At 44.2% G+C, this 19,817-nt stretch overlaps 2 protein-coding genes and 1 non-coding gene across 3 annotated transcripts; 1 reads left to right on the top strand and 2 right to left on the bottom strand.

Moving 5' to 3' along the window:
* Positions 1 to 1,407: 1,407 nt before the first annotated feature.
* On the bottom strand, positions 1,408 to 1,505 carry LOC138194738 (small nucleolar RNA U13). Its single transcript, XR_011177950.1, has one exon. It is a non-coding gene; the product is annotated as a small nucleolar RNA U13 (small nucleolar RNA).
* Positions 1,506 to 2,055: 550 nt separating this feature from the next.
* Positions 2,056 to 10,170, top strand: mak16 (MAK16 homolog (S. cerevisiae)). The gene is made up of 10 exons (XM_069143674.1): positions 2,056 to 2,220; positions 5,653 to 5,702; positions 5,790 to 5,899; positions 5,972 to 6,036; positions 6,114 to 6,265; positions 8,019 to 8,073; positions 8,802 to 8,876; positions 8,963 to 9,067; positions 9,140 to 9,205; positions 9,612 to 10,170. Exons 1-10 carry the CDS (start codon positions 2,206 to 2,208, stop codon positions 9,810 to 9,812), a joined length of 894 nt encoding a protein of 297 aa, XP_068999775.1. The 5' UTR covers positions 2,056 to 2,205; the 3' UTR covers positions 9,813 to 10,170.
* Positions 10,171 to 10,711: 541 nt separating this feature from the next.
* On the bottom strand, positions 10,712 to 18,955 carry LOC138194719 (ras-related protein Rab-14-like). The gene is made up of 8 exons (XM_069143665.1): positions 18,827 to 18,955; positions 18,133 to 18,191; positions 17,449 to 17,502; positions 17,122 to 17,299; positions 16,061 to 16,127; positions 15,844 to 15,931; positions 15,469 to 15,499; positions 10,712 to 15,238 (listed from the first exon to the last, which is right to left on the bottom strand). Exons 2-8 carry the CDS (start codon positions 18,182 to 18,184, stop codon positions 15,061 to 15,063), a joined length of 648 nt encoding a protein of 215 aa, XP_068999766.1. The 5' UTR covers positions 18,185 to 18,191; positions 18,827 to 18,955; the 3' UTR covers positions 10,712 to 15,060.
* Positions 18,956 to 19,817: the final 862 nt, after the last annotated feature.

Raw genomic sequence — 19,817 nt, 5'->3', positions numbered from 1 at the left:
CTTTTTTAGTTGTTTTTGGTTATTGTTATTGTTTAATTGGACAAAAAAGGAGATTAAATACTATTATTACATTAATCCATCAGGAAGCATTTTGTTAATTATGAATAAAAACAGACATAATTTATAAAGAATATAACAGTGTTTCATGAAGGGGGCGGAGCCTCAGACAGGTGAACGTTAGTAGAGTTGATGAATGTGACAAAAAAAACACAATAAAAGTCTGAAGTTAATCTGAATGAAAAAACTACTGAAAACCAGAATCATCGTTAATAAAACATCTATTAAAAGAAGTAATCATGCTAATGTTAGCGACGCTAGCAGTCAGAGCGGCGCCCTGACGAGCAGCGACGTCGATATTTAACTTGAGATTAAACAAGCAGACAAAAATATTTCATCTGTACGAAAAGTCTAAAACTGGCGTCGTGTTAGGTCCTTAAAAAAAAAGGACATTAACATTCAATTTAACTTTTAACAAAATCAATTTAACATGTCATGTAAATGTTAAGCGCCCCCTACTGGGAGCGGACCGCCGCAGCGCCCCCTGCTGGGAGCGGACCGCCGCAGCGCCCCCTGCTGGGAGCGGACCGCCGCAGCGCCCCCTACTGGGAGCGGACCGCCGCAGCGCCCCCTGCTGGGAGCGGACCGCCGCAGCGCCCCCTGCTGGGAGCGGACCGCCGCAGCGCCCCCTGCTGGGAGCGGACCGCCGCAGCGCCCCCTTGTGAACGTTGTGAATGTCATATCATCGACCAATCAGTTGGTCCACTGACAGGAAGTTCATCAGAAGCCTTAACAATAATCGAATTATTGATTTAGTATAAATTTTGATGATGAAATGTTAAACATCGTGTTTCTGCCTCTGATGTGAAACTTGGTTATTTTTCTTCTTCACAAAGGACAGCGATTTTATCCTTATATCAAAATGTATAATATATATATAATATAGCAACATCCCAATTAGTATTCACATTTATCCAATTTATCCATCCATCCATCATCTACACCCTCTTTATCCTGAACAGGGTCACGGGGGGCGGAGCCTATCCCAGCTCACATTGGGCGAAGGCGGGGTTCACCTGGACAGGTGGTCAGTCCATCACAGGACATAGAGACAGACGGAAACAAAGACCGTCCACGCCTCAGGGACATTTGTAGAATCACCAGTTAGCCTGAGGTTCATGTTTCTGGACGGTGGGAGGAAGCTGGAGAACCGACAGAACCCACGGAGGAACACGGAGAACCTGCAGACTCACACAGGTAGGCCGGGATTGGAACCCGGAACCTTTTCACTGAGGCGACCATGATAACTGCTGCACCGCAATTGATTGACGTGTAATTCCGGCGTTTGTATTTCCTGTACTCTTACTGCAGCTGTTTGCTGATACTGGTATTAAAATGATGTCGGTTCAGGATCAGACGGGCTGAGGCGCAAGACGTAACAAGAGGAGGCTGCACCTTTCACGGAGGTCCGTGAACGCACCAATCATCATGTTCATGAACCGAAGGATCGCCGGACCACGTGCAGCTCGGAGCTCCTGTAGCGGCGCTCGCGCTCTCTGACTGACGGTTTCTCTGATTCGCGCCACATTTCTCACTTCCGCTCCTCCTCAGAGGAACAATTCAAACACGACGAACACCGAAACCATTTCCATATTTAACGCGCTGTGAAAGTTTGCAAAGCAGAAGGTTTGTAATCTGCCAAGGAGCGGTGCATTATGGGAAAACGCTTGGGGATAAAGCAGCTGCAGCGACGCCGGAAGTTCCGGAGGCGAACTGCAGTCCAAAAACACGCTGTTAAAATGTGATTTATGTCGTGAAATCTTTAAAAAACACCGATAGATAAACACGTCACACATTTAACAACAACAACAGCATCAACATGTATTCATCATACTGGAAGAATGTATGAAACCAGATGTAAGACCTGGACCACAGAAGCAGCAGAAGTCGTGTTTTTCTTATTTAAGAAACAAATAAAAGTAAAAAGTAAAAATGCGCTCGCCCCGGCAGGTATCGCGATACTTCCTCTCGGTGTCTGTCGCCCCGCGAACGAGATTTCCATCCAAACAAAGATGGTGTCTCCCTGAACGTCCATGTGGCTCCGCAGTCCGAAAAACTCCTTCACAACATTCATTTAACGGATTGAATATTGTAAACAAACAGCGGATTCAGCGGTGAAGCTGCGAGCAGCTCCGTGACGACGTAAAGATGCAACACGACGACGTAAGTGTCGTAAATTCATCCCGATCCGCTGATGTGCTGCGCAAGTCTGCATGCTAACGTTAGCCTCGTTTAAAAATCTGATCAAAGTGGTTATTTATGATCGATTATCGTTCCTGTTTCATAACTAACGTTGTGACGGAACAGGAGCTGCGTCTATTCATGATGTCCGGATAGACCACTGGTTTGAAAGGTGAAGTGTATCTTGTTAAACGTCAGGCCAAAGTCTTTTTAAAAAAAATACATATTTTTAAAGTTTTCTGGATTTTCTTCAAACACACTCAACATTTAGATCAAAAGTCAAAACACTTTGTTGGAGGCATGTGTGAACTTAATTTCGGCGATAATATTCATAATCAATTCATCAATGGACCTATAAAATATCTAATACAAGTTACAACTCCACCGGATCCGAGTTGTAAACGTCTGAATAAAAATCACCAGATAGTGAAATTATTTTTAATGTTTGACTAAATAAATGTTAACTGGTTTGTTAATCGGTTTTTAATATGCCACATTAAAATGTTAAAAATGTGACCATTGTACGTCACTGTTGGATGTTGGTGACGCGTTGGATGTTTGGTGACGTGTCGGATGTTGGTGACGCGTTGGATGTTTGGTGACGTGTCGGATGTTTGGTGTCGGATGTTGGTGACGTGTCGGATGTTGGTGACGTGTCGGATGTTTGGTGTCGGATGTTGGTGACGTGTCGGATGTTGGTGACGTGTCGGATGTTGGTGACGTGTCGGATGTTGGTAACGTGTCGGATGTTTGGTGACGTGTCGGATGTTTGGTGACGTGTCGGATGTTTGGTGACGTGTCGGATGTTGGTGACGTGTCGGATGTTGGTGACGTGTCGGATGTTTGGTGACGTGTCGGATGTTGGTAACGTGTTGGATGTTGGTAACGTGTCGGATGTTTGGTGACGTGTCGGATGTTGGTGACGTGTCGGATGTTGGTAACGTGTCGGATGTTTGGTGACGTGTCGGATGTTTGGTGACGTGTCGGATGTTTGGTGACGTGTCGGATGTTGGTGATGTGTCGGATGTTTGGTGACGTGTCGGATGTTTGGTAACGTGTCGGATGTTGGTGACGTGTCGGATGTTGGTAACGTGTCGGATGTTTGGTGACGTGTCGGATGTTTGGTGACGTGTCAGATGTTGGTAACGTGTCGGATGTTGGTAACGTGTCGGATGTTTGGTGACGTGTCGGATGTTGGTGACGTGTCGGATGTTGGTAACGTGTCGGATGTTTGGTGACGTGTCGGATGTTGGTGACGTGTCGGATGTTGGTAACGTGTCGGATGTTGGTAACGTGTCGGATGTTTGGTAACGTGTCGGATGTTTGGTAACGTGTCGGATGTTTGGTAACGTGTCGGATGTTTGGTGACGTGTCGGATGTTGGTAACGTGTCGGATGTTGGTAACGTGTCGGATGTTTGGTAACGTGTCGGATGTTTGGTAACGTGTCGGATGTTTGGTAACGTGTCGGATGTTTGGTGACGTGTCGGATGTTGGTGACGTGTCGGATGTTTGGTAACGTGTCGGATGTTGGTAACGTGTCGGATGTTTGGTAACGTGTCGGATGTTTGGTAACGTGTCGGATGTTTGGTAACGTGTCGGATGTTTGGTGACGTGTCGGATGTTTGGTGACGTGTCGGATGTTTGGTAACGTGTCGGATGTTTGGTGACGTGTCGGATGTTTGGTGACGTGTCGGATGTTTGGTGACGTGTCGGATGTTTGGTGACGTGTCGGATGTTTGGTGACGTGTCGGATGTTTGGTAACGTGTCGGATGTTTGGTGACGTGTCGGATGTTTGGTGACGTGTCGGATGTTTGGTGACGTGTCGGATGTTGGTAACGTGTCGGATGTTGGTAACGTGTCGGATGTTGGTAACGTGTCGGATGTTGGTAACGTGTCGGATGTTTGGTGACGTGTCGGATGTTTGGTGACGTGTCGGATGTTTGGTGACGTGTCGGATGTTGGTAACGTGTCGGATGTTGGTAACGTGTCGGATGTTGGTAACGTGTCGGATGGTTGGTAACGTGTCGGATGTTGGTAACGTGTCGGATGTTTGGTAACGTGTCGGATGTTGGTAACGTGTCGGATGTTGGTAACGTGTCGGATGGTTGGTAACGTGTCGGATGTTTGGTAACGTGTCGGATGGTTGGTAACGTGTCGGATGTTGGTAACGTGTCGGATGTTTGGTAACGTGTCGGATGTTGGTAACGTGTCGGATGTTGGTGACGTGTCGGATGTTTGGTAACGTGTCGGATGTTTGGTGACGTGTCGGATGTTGGTAACGTGTCGGATGTTGGTAACGTGTCGGATGTTGGTAACGTGTCGGATGGTTGGTAACGTGTCGGATGTTGGTAACGTGTCGGATGTTTGGTAACGTGTCGGATGGTTGGTAACGTGTCGGATGTTGGTAACGTGTCGGATGTTTGGTAACGTGTCGGATGTTGGTAACGTGTCGGATGTTGGTGACGTGTCGGATGTTTGGTAACGTGTCGGATGTTTGGTGACGTGTCGGATGTTTGGTAACGTGTCGGATGTTTGGTGACGTGTCGGATGTTTGGTGACGTGTCGGATGTTGGTAACGTGTCGGATGTTGGTAACGTGTCGGATGTTGGTAACGTGTCGGATGTTTGGTGACGTGTCGGATGTTTGGTGACGTGTCGGATGTTGGTAACGTGTCGGATGTTGGTAACGTGTCGGATGTTGGTAACGTGTCGGATGGTTGGTAACGTGTCGGATGTTGGTGACGTGTCGGATGTTTGGTGACGTGTCGGATGTTTGGTAACGTGTCGGATGTTTGGTGACGTGTCGGATGTTTGGTGACGTGTCGGATGTTGGTGACGTGTCGGATGTTTGGTAACGTGTCGGATGTTGGTAACGTGTCGGATGTTGGTGACGTGTCGGATGTTTGGTAACGTGTCGGATGTTTGGTGACGTGTCGGATGTTTGGTAACGTGTCGGATGTTTGGTGACGTGTCGGATGTTTGGTGACGTGTCGGATGTTGGTGACGTGTCGGATGTTGGTGACGTGTCGGATGTTTGGTAACGTGTCGGATGTTGGTAACGTGTCGGATGTTTGGTGACGTGTCGGATGTTTGGTGACGTGTCGGATGTTGGTGACGTGTCGGATGTTTGGTAACGTGTCGGATGTTTGGTGACGTGTCGGATGTTTGGTGACGTGTCGGATGTTGGTGACGTGTCGGATGTTGGTGACGTGTCGGATGTTTGGTAACGTGTCGGATGTTGGTAACGTGTCGGATGTTTGGTGACGTGTCGGATGTTGGTGACGTGTCGGATGTTTGGTAACGTGTCGGATGTTGGTAACGTGTCGGATGTTTGGTGACGCGTCGGATGTTGGTAACGCGTCGGATGTTGGTAACGTGTCGGATGTTGGTAACGTGTCGGATGTTTCCTGCAGGTGATTTGGGACATTATCGGAAACAAACAGTTCTGCTCCTTCAAAGTAAAGTAAGTCTGAAACTGAAGCTTCATTCATGCATGTATAAACTTTACCTGGACTTCCTGTGACTCCAAAATAAAACGTCTCTGTTTCAGGACGAAGAGTCAGAACTTCTGTCGTAATGAGTTCAACATCACGGGTTTGTGCAACCGCTCCTCGTGCCCGCTGGCCAACAGTCAGTACGCAACCATCCGCGAGGAGAAAGGTGACGTTCACCAGCACACAGCGCTCGTTTTTAACTACGAACATCGTGATCAACGTCGTGTTTGTGTTGCAGGTCAAGTTTTCCTCTACATGAAGGTCATCGAGAGGGCGGCGTTTCCCGCCAAGATGTGGGAGAAGGTGAAATATTAACGATTTCTGTCACCAGAACCAGAATCCTGAAGCATCACTCGGTTTAACGGGTTTGTTTTTTCCAGGTGAAGCTCAGTAAGAACTACGAGAAAGCTTTAGAACAGATCGACGACAACCTGATTTACTGGCCGCGGTTCCTCCGACACAAATGCAAACAGCGCTTCACCAAAGTCACCCAGTACCTGATCCGCATGCGCAAGCTGGTTCTGAAGAGACAGTAAGTTCTGACCCGGTTCTGCAGGTTGGACCAGGTCATGTTATTATATCATGTTATATATCGCGATATTTAAATATACTGCGTTATTTAAATGTACTGCGTTATTATCAAATATACTGTGTGAATATAAAATGTACTGCATTATAATCAAATATACTGCGTGACTATAAAATGTACTGCATTAATATCAAATATACTGCGTGACTATAAAATGTACTGCGTTAATATCAAATATACTGCATTAATATAAAATGTACTGCATTAATATTAAATATACTGCGTTAACATCAAATATACTGCATTAATATCAAATATACTGCGTTAATATAAAATGTACTGCGTTAATATCAAATATACTGCATTAATATAAAATGTACTGCGTTAATATCAAATATACTGCATTAATATAAAATGTACTACATTAATATCAAATATACTGCGTGACTATAAAATGTACTGCGTTAATATCAAATATACTGCGTTAATATAAAATGTACTGCGTTAATATCAAATATACTGCGTTAATATCAAATGTACTGCATTAATATTAAATATACTGCGTTAATATAAAATATACTGCGTTAATATCAAATGTACTGCGTTAATATCAAATATACAGCGTTAATATAAAATGTACTGCGTTGATATAAAATGTACTGCATCGATATAAAATGTACCGTGTTAATATAAAATGTTCTGCGTTAATATCAAATGTACTGCGTTAATATCAAATGTACTGCGTTAATATCAAATGTACTGCGTTAATATCAAATATACTGCGTTAATATCAAATGTACTGCGTTAATATCAAATATACTGCGTTAATATCAAATGTACTGCGTTAATATCAAATGTACTGCGTTAATATCAAATGTACTGCGTTAATATCAAATGTACTGCGTTAATATCAAATGTACTGCGTTAATATCAAATGTACTGCGTTAATATCAAATGTACTGCGTTAATATAAAATGTACTGCATTAATATTAAATATACTGCGTTAATATCAAATGTACTGCATTAATATTAAATATACTGCGTTAATATAAAATGTACTGCGTTAATATCAAATATACTGCATTAATATAAAATGTACTGCATTAATATTAAATATACTGCGTTAATATCAAATGTACTGCATTAATATTAAATATACTGCGTTAATATAAAATATACTGCGTTAATATCAAATGTACTGCGTTAATATCAAATATACAGCGTTAATATAAAATGTACTGCGTTGATATAAAATGTACTGCATCGATATAAAATGTACCGTGTTAATATAAAATGTTCTGCGTTAATATCAAATGTACTGCGTTAATATAAAATGTACTGCGTTAATATAAAATGTGCTGCGTTAATATGAAATGTACTGCGTTAATATGAAATGTACTGCGTTAATATAAAATGTACTGCGTTAATATCAAATGTACTGCGTTAATATCAAATGTACTGCGTTAATATAAAATGTACTGCGTTAATATAAAATGTGCTGCGTTAATATGAAATGTGCTGCGTTAATATGAAATGTGCTGCGTTAATATGAAATGTTCTGCGTTAATATCAAATGTACTGCGTTAATATCAAATGTACTGCGTTAATATCAAATGTACTGCGTTAATATGAAATGTGCTGCGTTAATATGAAATGTACTGCGTTAATATGAAATGTGCTGCGTTAATATAAAATGTGCTGCGTTAATATGAAATGTTCTGCGTTAATATACGACATCCTGCTTGTGTGTTCCAGGAGGAAGCTGGTTCCTCTCAGCAGGAAGGTGGAGAGCCGAGAGAAGAGGAAGGAGGTGAACGTTCAACAACACAACAACACAACAACACCTGTCGTTCACTTTAGTCAACAGACTGTTCATTAAAGAGTTCGTAGCTTCAGGTCTGTAAAATGGTTCTGATCCAGAAGTGTCTTCAGCTGCAATACCAGCGAGTGCCACTAGAGGTCGGCTCCAAAAAGCCTCCGGCTCCATAGACTCCCATTCAACTTCTCTCATCAAATCCAAAGTGAATAAAATGTGTCCATCAGTTATCTCGGTGTTGTTAGCTAAAGTCACTCCTTCTTATTAGTTTTCTGGAGGTCCATCTGAAAATAATCCCTCATTCATTAGAAAAGAAGATTCAAGAAGACCTGTTTTTGGGGGCGTGTCTGTTTGATTGACAGGCCTGTGGTGCAGTCAGGTTACAGCTATCGGTGGGCGGGACGTAGTATCATCAGGTTATTAGACACGCCCCCTGTTGTCTGATTGGGTCCTTCAGACGGCGCAGCAGACTCAGTTTAAGTGAAGTTTAAACTCTTTAGAGTATAAAGATGGTATAGTATTTTAATAATTTCTAAAATGGTCGTTCTTTAAAGGTTATTTAAGTTATATAATTGTTTAATTTTATAATTAAAGGCGTCACTTATTCCTTATTTCACCGATTCAAAAACATTTCCAGGTGACTGATTATCTGTCAGATGAAACATGAATCTAACGTGAGATTATTGATGAAGCTGCATGTCTCCTGTCGTCTGTCCTCGCAGGAGAAAGCTCTGATCGCCGCCCAGCTGGACAACGCCATCGAGAAGGAGCTGCTGGAGCGACTGAAACAGGGAACGGTACGACGGCAGCACGTTAGCACGTTAGCAGTCCGCGCCGAAGTAGCGACACGATCCGAACTCACCGTCACGTGTTTTGTTTTCAGTACGGAGACATCTACAACTTCCCGGTCCACGCCTTCGACAGAGCGCTGGAGCAGCAGGACCAGGAGAGCGAGGAGGAGGAGGAGGAGGAGGAGGAAGACGACGAGGTGAGGGAGGAGGAGCTGAATGAATATTTAAACTGAGGAGTTATTTTATTCTGAAAGGGTGTCTGTCTGCAGGACGTCGGACACAGAGAATTCGTAGCAGAAGAAGAAGTGGAGGAGAGCGACCTGAGTGACTTCGAGGTAAATTGAACATCCACAAATCAGACGGAGGTTTTGTAAACTGGCTGCAGTACCTGGTGGCGCCACCAGGTGTCAGTACACTCATGCTAAACTAGCATGTAGAGCTCAAACAACAACAACAAAATCCTGTACGTCAAAGGTTTTTGCAAAATAATGACCTGAATATTAACTTAGCATCTTAAAATATTAATGTAGTACCTCAACATAATTAATTTATCTCCAAATATCAATGTATTTTTCCAAAATAATTAGAAACTTTATCAAAATATTGACTCAGTATATCAAAAAATGAGATTCACATAATAATGATTAATATCTTAACGTCATGACTTCATATAAGAAACTATTTTAAAATTATCGAAGGTCTGAACACTGAAAGTAATAAACCATAAATTCTGTCTCCCAGGACATGAACAAGCTGAAAACGAGCAGCGACGAGGAGGAGCAGGAGGAGTCCGAGGAGGAGGAGGAGGAGGTGCAGATGAAGGCGCCGAGGTCCAAAGGAAAGTCTCCGGCGAACGGCGCCGCAGCGAGAAAGAAACGAGCGTACGTGGAGATCGAGTACGAGCAGGAGACAGAACCCGCCTCCAAGAGCAGAACCACGTAAGGACGCCCCGCCCTCAGCTGTCAATCAAACCCGGCCGGCCGAGGACACGCCCCCAGTTACGCATGTTACTGCGGCAACGCAACACATTTGTCTGTTAAACTGTTTAAAGTGTTCTCAGTCTGCTGGCCGGCAACCTGTCGTCCAATCAGAAACAGTCCAGTTCACTTTAAATATGAGGACGGACGTCTGAGTACAAACCAATGAGACGCGAGCACCTCCCTGAAGAACCGCCCAACGGGACTTTAACTCTTCGTTTGCTGGTTCTGTTTAAAACACGTAAACATAAACGTCAAGAAATCAATATTTCTGAACTCTGTACATGTTTTTGTCTTCGAAATAAAGTTTCTAAGTAAAACGACTCCGTTTGACGCTTGTTTTCCTGAAAATGTACGAAAGAAACGATCACGTTGAGTACGAATTATTTATGTCTCGTAAAACAATGTAATTAACCGTTTAAAAGAACAGTTCAGGTTTTTAAAATATGATTGTATAAAGTGTTTACCTGCCAGGAACACTGTCCCCCTACAGGCAGAGACAGGAACTACAGGAACACTGTCCCCTACAGGCAGAGACAGGAACTACAGGAACACTGTCCCCTACAGGCAGAGACAGGAACTACAGAAACACTGTCCTCTACAGGCAGAGACGGGAAGTACAGGAACACTGTCCTCTACAGGCAGAGACGGGAACTACAGGAACACTGTCCTCTACAGGCAGAGACGGGAACTACAGGAACACTGTCCCCTACAGGCAGAGACGGGAAGTACAGAAACACTGTCCTCTACAGGCAGAGACGGGAAGTACAGGAACACTGTCCTCTACAGGCAGAGACGGGAAGTACAGGAACACTGTCCTCTACAGGCAGAGACGGGAACTCTTCAAGACAAATGTGACAGTCATCAGAGTTTATACAGTATATATTCTTTATTTACAAATAACTGAGTCCTCATGGTTTTACAATGAAAGGTACAGCTGAAGAAAATTACAGATTGAGAATATAAATAGTGAAGGAATCATAAGAAGCGTGTTTGTTACTCTAGCAGACAGAAAATCATCAGACATTACAGAAAACAAAACGTACAGAGCATGTTACAGTCAGCGAGCGGAGACAAAACTGGAATTTTGTTGTACATTTTCCGTCACTGAGCCGTAATATCGGAGTTATTGGCTTCAGATATTCAAATTGTTTCATCTTGACTACAGCGCCTCCATCAGGCTAATCAAAATACTGTTCTCGCTAACATGATGAGTCGGCAGCTCAGAGAAATACGACTTGTTACACTGAACGTTATTTAAAAATAAATCACCATTTACATTTACTTAAAGATCAACTTTTTTTTCTGTATTGTCCTAATAGGTCATCGCTAACAGAATAATGGGATATATCATATTTTAACTTTGTCAATGGAACACTGCCACCTGCTGGCAGCAGTCTGTCGTTTGTTGTGTTTTGATCATTTTTTTTACATTTTTCTAGATGACATGTTTGTGTTTTTCCTTTGGCGAGGGAAGCTTAAGGCGACGGTCCCAACACAACGAAATTCAGTGACTCCTCGTCGACTTTGACTCTTTGGTCCTTGCAAACGTTCAGAATAAAATTGTGAATGCGCACGAGTGTCAACGAGGAAACGAACATAATTTATTTTTTCCCTGCAAATGTTGCGTGCAGGTTGTTTAGAAAAGAAAAAGGATGTGCGAGAAGCTCGGAGTCAGACGGGTTGTTTATTTACAGTGAAGAAGGGACTTCATTCATTAATCAAGCATCGCAGTGAAAGAAGGCTGCTGTCCACCAATCAGAGGACAGCGACAAGTAGCGTCACACTGACCACGCCCCCTTTAGACCGTCGAGGACGGCGTCCAAAACCAGATTCTGTCGTGAAGTGGTTCAGATCTCCTGCGTGAACAGTTGATTTAACACTGAAGTTTGGACTGGATATGTACACATGGACCCTGCGAGGCACCAGAACCAGAACCAAACAGAACAAACCAACCAGAACCTGAACCTTTAAAAGATCCTGCAGCGGTCGGGTACGGAGGCCCAGAGGGGACAAACCACACCGATAAATTATCTGTGAAGTTTGTGGTGAAATAAAATTCTAACTTTTTGTTTGAAACACTTTTACTTTTTCAAAATAAATTTTGTTTGGGCTTTGAACTCATGATTATGCATCAATTACTGAGAAACTTTTGATAACAAATGAAAAATAGCATGTTATGATTGTGACTAAATATTATTTTTATAAATCAGATTTGTTCTTGAATATGTTTTTCCTTGTTTTGTAGCCTACCTGGAATAAATAAGGAAACTGATTGAAATTAGTAATTGAATGCAAAAATAAACACGATGTAATTTTATCATAGAAAAGAACGCAACTAGAAAATGTTCCTGCAAAACTTCAATTATATAAATTGTGTAATAATTTATACTTTGACATTTGTCCCTTCAGGGACTCCGTAGATAAAGGAAAAAAATGCTCCGAAGTGATTTTCCCTCGCTGCTGGTTTATCACTGCAGATGATTCATTCAGTGTAAATGTGATGTTAATCAGAGCAGAATCATATCAGATTAAAGATGCAATCTGGTTATCAAACTACTTTTGTTCTGATCAACTCATGCAGCTCTGAAATATGTAAAAAGTGTCAAAGTTTAGCGGAGGAACGTTGTTGATGTTTTGAAGCACTGGAATGATTCTTTAAGAGCAACATTTCTATTTAGGAATTAACTTTCCATTTAATGATTTACTGGATGATTGACAGGTCGCGACGGTGGAGGAAACTTTAAAGCACTTCAGATGTCAAGGCGTCGCTTCCAGATGTTCCTTCAGATATGGAGAAGTTGTACATGTTGTAGAGCTCTGAGGTTTTACAGCTGTGGAGGTCCAGAGACCAGAACAACGTGCTCAGATGAAGATGACCTCGTTAGAAAGAAAACCAAACACACAAAACAAAACAGGGGGAGCGGTGACACCAGAGATGTCCTGTTTGATTAAAACATGGACGATAACAAGAAAAAGAAGAACAGAATAAAAGTCTTTATGAAGTGGAGATCTGCTGACGGAGCAGCGAGTCGTGTTTCCTTCATGGATCGACGTTCAACACCGTCGACCGCTTCAGCTTTCAAAAAGATGGAGATGCAGCGGTTTGATTATCAGGTGGAGTTGGAGGTTATCGTTGGTGACTCTGGTTCTACAAAGTCTTTCAGGAGACCTGACTAGGTCCAAATAACATTCAGTGTAATTAGTGTTTCCTTTGGAGATGTATGGGTCGGGTCGGTTGGGTTCTGGTCGGTTGGGTTCTGTTCGGGTTTCCACCGGTCGGCATGGCATCGGGTCCAACGTTTAGGACCCACCAACACCTGTCCTACGTTCTATTAATGTGGATCTATGTGGACTGAGATGCTTCCTGTCACCAGTTTACCATCTTTCCGAGCTCGCTTCTCCTTTAAAGAGACACTCAGAGATTTACACCTTAAAAACGAGTCTGTTCTCAGGATACCAACATTTCAGAATCATACTTCCATAAGTCAGAACCAGTAAAACCACAGACTGTTTCTAAAAGAGTTCGTAGCTTCAGGTCTGTAAAATGGTTCCGATCCAGAAGTGTCTTCAGCTGCAATACCAGCGAGTGCCACTAGAGCCGCTTGGTTCAAACTACGCTGCCCGCCTCCTCCAGAACGGACTCGCCGGCACCTTCACTGTTCAGATGGCTGGAGGAACCTTTAATAGACGAGGTCACTAGATCGAGCTGAAAATCATGATGCAGTGGAAATAAAGCCATCGGCCACCAGAAGAACACTGACAACGTAACTGCATCCTCTGACCGACCGACCGACCAAATGACTAAACAACCGACCAAATGACTGAACAACCGACCAACCAACCAAATGACTAAACAACCGACCGACCGACCAAATGACTAAACAACCGACCAAATGACTGAACAACCGACCAACCAACCAAATGACTAAACAACCGACCGACTGACCAAATGACTAAACAACCGACCAACCAACCAAATGACTAAACAACCGACCGACTGACCAAATGACTAAACAACCGACCAACCAACCAAATGACTAAACAACCGACCGACCGATCCAATGACAAACACACAAGACGAAGAGATTGTCGGAGTCCTGGAGACTTTTCCAACTGGACATTGAATGACGGTATTTAAGACTAAAACATAAATCCAGAAGTTCACATCAAAGACTGAAGGTCAGAAACAGTTGTTGGAACAACTTGGATTTTAGATAAATTTCGTAGTCGTTGTTTTGGACAGAGCGATCCGGCCTGAACCGACGCTCCGGTCCGGAGGAACGTCCAGATCGGGAATTTTAGTGAAGTGTGTCCAGATGTTGGTTGTAGATTTGTTGGACTTGTGTCTCTGGGATGAGGGTTCTCCTATCTGGGATGAGGGTTCTCTAGTTGGGCCTACGTTGGGGTCAAAGCTCCCTAATGTGACGCGAAGGAGGTCTGGGTTCTGGACGTGTCCGTTATCATGTCTTGTTTTGGGTCGTTTGTTTTGGTTCGTCTGCTGCGACACAGTTGTTTTCCCAGATTGGGAAGATTTCGGTTCCGGAAGGGAGTCCAATCATGGAAAAAGTGTTTTGCGGTACCGGTTTCAGATCTATTCCAAGTCCTACTGTGGTTCCACAAAGATCCCGTTTGGCCTTTCGTTGGGTCGAGTGTGCCTGAAGGTGATCTGAGGTCCAGGTTGGACTCCAGACTCAGAACTGGACGACTCGTTGTGGAGGAGGGTCGTCCGGGTCGGTTTGAATGTGTTTCTGGGGTTCTGGGTGGTTTGTGTTTGTGACCAGAGAAGTTCTGGAGTTGGACCGGCAGACATGGAAGAGATGGGGTCCGAAAGGCCGTCCGGTGTCGGTGAAACGGGTCGTCTGTGATTACAGCTGTTGTATTCAGGTCAGAGGAACGGTCCAGATGTGGGTCGCCATGGTTCCTGATTGAACGGAGCCGGTGAATGATTGACGGCGAGGAGGTCGGTGGAATCTGGTTTTGGGTTCTGAACTGAGGTCTGGATTTGACACCAGGTGTTTGGACTGTTAAATGTAGTCCAGTTGTGGATATAAGACTCCTGTTAGTGCCTGGGTGTGTGTGTGTGTGTGTGTGTGTGTGTGTGTGTGTGTGTGTGTGTGTGTGTGTGTGTGTGTGTGTGTGTGGAGCGGGGGGGGGGGGGGGGGGGGGTCTCCGTCCATCGGTCTGTCTGATGGTGTGCTTTCTGTCCGTGGTTAGCAGCTGCAGCCCTCCTTCGCCGGCTGGCTGTCGGCGTTCAGCCGTCCTCCCTGCGGCGCCGACGGTTTGTGCTGGACTCCGGACTCGGCAGCGTTCAGGTCCAGACTGCCGTCCTGGATGTTCTGGTAGATTCTCTTGGCCGCCTCCAGGAAGGCCTCTTCCACGTTCTCCCCCCTGGAGGAGGGAAGAGGAAGCAACACAGACATCCATGATGGCACAGAACAAACTACTTCAGGCAGATGCATTAGTTCTGGTTCTGGTCTCGTGTTCTAACATCATCTATCTATAAACCACATCTTTACCTGGATGGAATAAAAACTACAGAAAACACCGGAACTCCACAAAAGCAGGAATGATTGATTTGATTGTGTTTAATCAGAATATATTGATGTGTTTGTACTCACGTCTTGGCGCTGGCTTCCAGAAACAGAAGACCTGGAACAGAAGCAGACGCTCAGTGAAGGTTCTCTAACAGATGTGAAGGTTCTCTAACAGATGTGAAGGTGTTCTCCCTCCAGATGTGAAGGTGTTCTCTAACAGATGTGAAGGTGTTCTCCCTCCAGATGTGAAGGTGTTCTCCCTCCAGATGTGAAGGTGTTCTCCCTCCAGATGTGAAGGTGTTCTCCCTCCAGATGTGAAGGTGTTCTCTAACAGATGTGAAGGTGTTCTCCCTCCAGATGTGAAGGTGTTCTCCCTCCAGATGTGAAGGTGTTCTCTAACAGATGTGAAGGTGTTCTCCCTCCAGATGTGAAGGTGTTCTCTAACAGATGTGTTCTCACCGTTCTCCTCAGCGAACTGCTTGGCCTCCTCGTACGTCACGTCTCTCTGAGCCTCCAGATCGGCCTTGTTCCCGATCAGAATGATCACCTGACGGGTGAAATACAGAGACAACAGCTGATCAGCGGTACCGGACACGTTCCGCCGACGGAGACTTCAACGGCAAACAGACTTCAACATGGTGAGCGAGCGATGAGGCGGTCGGTCCGCTGAGCTCACCGTGTTGGGGTTGGTCAGGTTCCTGGCGTCGGTCAACCAGCTGCTCAGGTGATTGTAGGTGCTTCTTCTACACAGAAAATAAAGAGATGTTTGTAACCAGGAACCAACCAACAGGAACAAACCAGCTGTGATCTCATCAACCATCAGTGATGTCATCAACCATCAGTGATGTCATCAACCATCAGTGATGTCATCGTTGGTTTGTGAACGTTATGAATCCTCCAGTTCAGATTCTGTCCGTCACCATCTTGATAGTTCAGAGCGGTTTGGAGCAGGAAGTGACCATATTTGGACGAGCTGGGGGAGGAGCCAGCGGTGGATCTGACCGATCTGATTGGAAACCTGACGATACTACGTCCCGCCCACCGATAGCTGTAACCACAGGCCTTGACCTGATGACCTGATGACTTGTTGACCTGATGACCTGTTGACCTGATGACCTGATGACTTGTTGACCTGTTGACCTGATGACCTGTTGACCTGTTGACCTGTTGACCTGATGACCTGATGACTTGTTGACCTGTTGACCTGTTGACCTGATGACTTGTTGACCTGTTGACCTGTTGACCTGATGACCTGATGACCTGTTGACCTGATGACTTGTTGACCTGTTGACCTGTTGACCTGATGACCTGTTGACCTGATGACTTGTTGACCTGTTGACCTGTTGACCTGATGACCTGTTGACCTGATGACCTGTTGACCTGTTGACCTGTTGACCTGATGACCTGTTGACCTGATGACCTGATGACCTGATGACTTGTTGACCTGTTGACCTGTTGACCTGATGACCTGTTGACCTGATGACTTGTTGACCTGTTGACCTGTTGACCTGATGACCTGTTGACCTGATGACTTGTTGACCTGTTGACCTGTTGACCTGATGACCTGTTGACCTGTTGACCTGTTGACCTGATGACCTGTTGACCTGATGACCTGATGACCTGTATTAGTTCATCCTCAGGGGAACCAAACAGCTGATAGAGATATTTCCCTGGATAAGTGTATTTGTAACGGGGTGTGTTCAAGGTGTGGTGTCGGTACTTTACTGCGTCCGGTACCTGGTGATGTCATAGACCATCAGGGCGCCGGCGGCACCCCTGTAGTAGGACCGGGTCACGGCCCGGAACCTCTCCTGACCCGCCGTGTCCCAGATCTGCAGCTTCACCTTCTGACCGTGGACCTCCATGATCCTCGTCCCAAACTCCACCCCGATGGTGTGAGGACAGTCGGCCATGACTGCACACAACATGTCATCATGATGACATCACCATGACATCAACGACACAGGAAGCAGGAAGGAGAGGTGAATTATTGAGGAGGAGGACGAGGAGGAAAAGAGGGAGGAAGAGGAAGAGGAAAAGAGGGAGGAGGAGGAGCAGACTCACATTTCTTCTCAGTGAACTGATGCAGCAGACACGACTTCCCGACTCCCATATCACCTGCAGACACCAACAGGTGAGGAGATCTTTATATCAGTTTATCACGAGAATTAAATATGAAATTAATTTACATAAATGTTACTAGAACAGACAGGAAATGAACTGTTCATTCTGTGATCCGGGAATTATAATAAACTAAAGTTATTAAACTAGATGATAAAATAATCACCAGTTTGCTGTTGAACCTGAAACTCAGACGTTGATTATATATAAAAAGCTATAATATTTATATTTAATATTTTACATTTTGTCTTTAATATTTTATTTAAACTTTGAATAAAGTATGTTAATATTGAGGTGTCGTTCTTTAATTAGATTCTTCTCACCACCACCGGTGGTCATTTACTACTTTAATGTATTAAAGTACATTCACTACTTTAATGTATTAAAGTACATTTACTATCACTGTAAACATTCTGCAGAACAAGTACTTTCACTTTTAATACTTGGAGTACATTCTGCTGAAAGTACTTTTATGCTTTTACTGAAGTAAAACTGTGATTCAGAACTTTATTTATTATGATATTTTTTTTTAAGTTAAAGATCTGAGTCCTTCCTCCACGTGATCACTAACCCGATCACGTGATCACTAACCCGCTCACGTGATCACTAACCCGATCGATGACTCACCGATGATGATGTACTTGAAGATGTAGGAGTAGTTGTACGGAGCGGCGGTCATCCTGATCCTGGAGGGACAAACAGGGAAACACGGTCCATGAATAACACACCCGGTACCAGAGCCCGAACCGAGCCGAACCCAGCCGAACCCAGCCCGTCTCCCCTCGATCCGCTAACCCGACAGAGGACCTGGACACAAACAAAAGGCAGCAGCCGGCTCGGCTAACCCGCAGCTCGGCTACACACCGAGCCCGAACCAAACCGAACCCGAACCAAACCAAACCCGAATCAAACCGAGCCCGAATCAAACCGAACCCGAACCAAACCAAACCCGAACCAAACCAAACCCGAATCAAACCGAGCCCGAATCAAACCGAACCCGAACCAAACCAAACCCGAACCAAACCGAGCCCGAACCGAGCCCGAACCGAACCGAGCCCGGGGCGTTGACAGTCCCGCCGGGCGGAAGCAGACATGTTTATCAGAAGTATTGAAGTCACGTGACTTCTTCTTCAGCGAAATCCTCTGAGTCCCTGCTAGCTTAGCTTAGCTTAGCTCCGCAGCTAACCGGCTAACAGCTGCAGCTCTGTCTACGCCTTGCTAACAGCTAACAGTAGGAGGCCACTTTTATCAAGACTCACAACAAAAACTATCCCATAATAAACCAGACAGACACGACGTGTTAAACACCCTTCAGTTTTACCTTCGGTTCGGGCGTCTGTCCAACCTGTAAACCTGGTTAACCGCTGGTTAGTCGGGTAGTTATCTCTGTTAGCTGGTTAGCCTGCTGAGCCGTCAGGAAACCTTTCCCCTCTTCCGCGACTCTTCCTTTCCTGCGAGAAACCGGTAACATCGCGAGACTTACAGGTTTCCACCGACGGGAACAGTGTTGTCATGTTTCAGAAAGAGACCTGAACCCACAGCTGCGTTAAAAACTCCAGTTTTTAAAGTGAAGTGCGCCGATTTATCTCTGAGCATCTCCTGCTTTGTGTTTCATTGATGGACAGTTAACTATCAGCACTTTACTTTGACACTGAAGGAAACTCAGACGTGATGATCCTGAGGCAAGCTCTTCGGTAAAATGAGCTTTTTATGTGTTTTTCTGTCATTTCTAATTGGGTTTATAGACTTTAATTAATTCAATGATATCCTCTGAAACACTTCATCTTTGTGCATCATTAAATGTGCAGCCTTTATAAAGCCTCTATAAAGCACCCTGCATCATCACCGGGCTTTATGTACATTATCACTTTCCATACAAGATCCGAAGTGGAAACAGAAGATTTTAGAAAAAAATAAAAATCCAGAAATATTACAAAAAGGTTGTGACGCCTGGCTGAGGTAGAAAAAAGTACCAAGAAAAGCAAAAGAAAAGCAGTGAATGGAACATTAATTAAAAAACATGAAATTGTAAATAATTTATATCGTCAACTTTTGAATAATGTAATTTTAATTGCCGTGTTTTTAATTTAATGTTGCTGGAACAACAATCAGTCCAAACTGCTCAACAAATGTCATAAAATCACAAAAACAGTAAACTTTCCCTTTTAAGAAAAGAGCTGAGACATTTCCTGATAGAGCTGCTCACTGTAGATTTGTATCTTTTGAAAAATAATGTATACCGAATTATCAACTAGCAACTCCTGTATGCTGTAAATTATTAGATGTACAGACAACTGTCTCTGAATGACTTT

The sequence above is a fragment of the Embiotoca jacksoni genome, unplaced genomic scaffold, assembly GCF_022577435.1.
Source record: "Embiotoca jacksoni isolate LCO1_2020_lvr unplaced genomic scaffold, fEmbJac1.0.p SCAF_112, whole genome shotgun sequence".
In the NCBI taxonomy this organism is placed as follows: Eukaryota; Metazoa; Chordata; class Actinopteri; family Embiotocidae; genus Embiotoca; species Embiotoca jacksoni.
This window is presented reverse-complemented; position numbering and strand designations above follow the sequence as displayed.

Bases quoted from the DNA above. Each gene is read 5' to 3' on its own strand.
- mak16 (XM_069143674.1), top strand. The intron at 5,703-5,789 runs GTAAGTCTGAAA...TCTCTGTTTCAG, and splicing joins TTCTGCTCCTTCAAAGTAAA to GACGAAGAGTCAGAACTTCT. The intron at 8,877-8,962 runs GTACGACGGCAG...TTTTGTTTTCAG, and splicing joins AGCGACTGAAACAGGGAACG to TACGGAGACATCTACAACTT.
- LOC138194719 (XM_069143665.1), bottom strand. From the start codon at position 18,184: ATGACCGCCGCTCCGTACAACTACTCCTACATCTTCAAGTACATCATC. The intron at 17,300-17,448 runs GTGAGTCTGCTC...TGTTGTGTGCAG, and splicing joins TCAGTTCACTGAGAAGAAAT to TCATGGCCGACTGTCCTCAC. The intron at 15,932-16,060 runs GTGAGCTCAGCG...TTCACCCGTCAG, and splicing joins ACCTGACCAACCCCAACACG to GTGATCATTCTGATCGGGAA.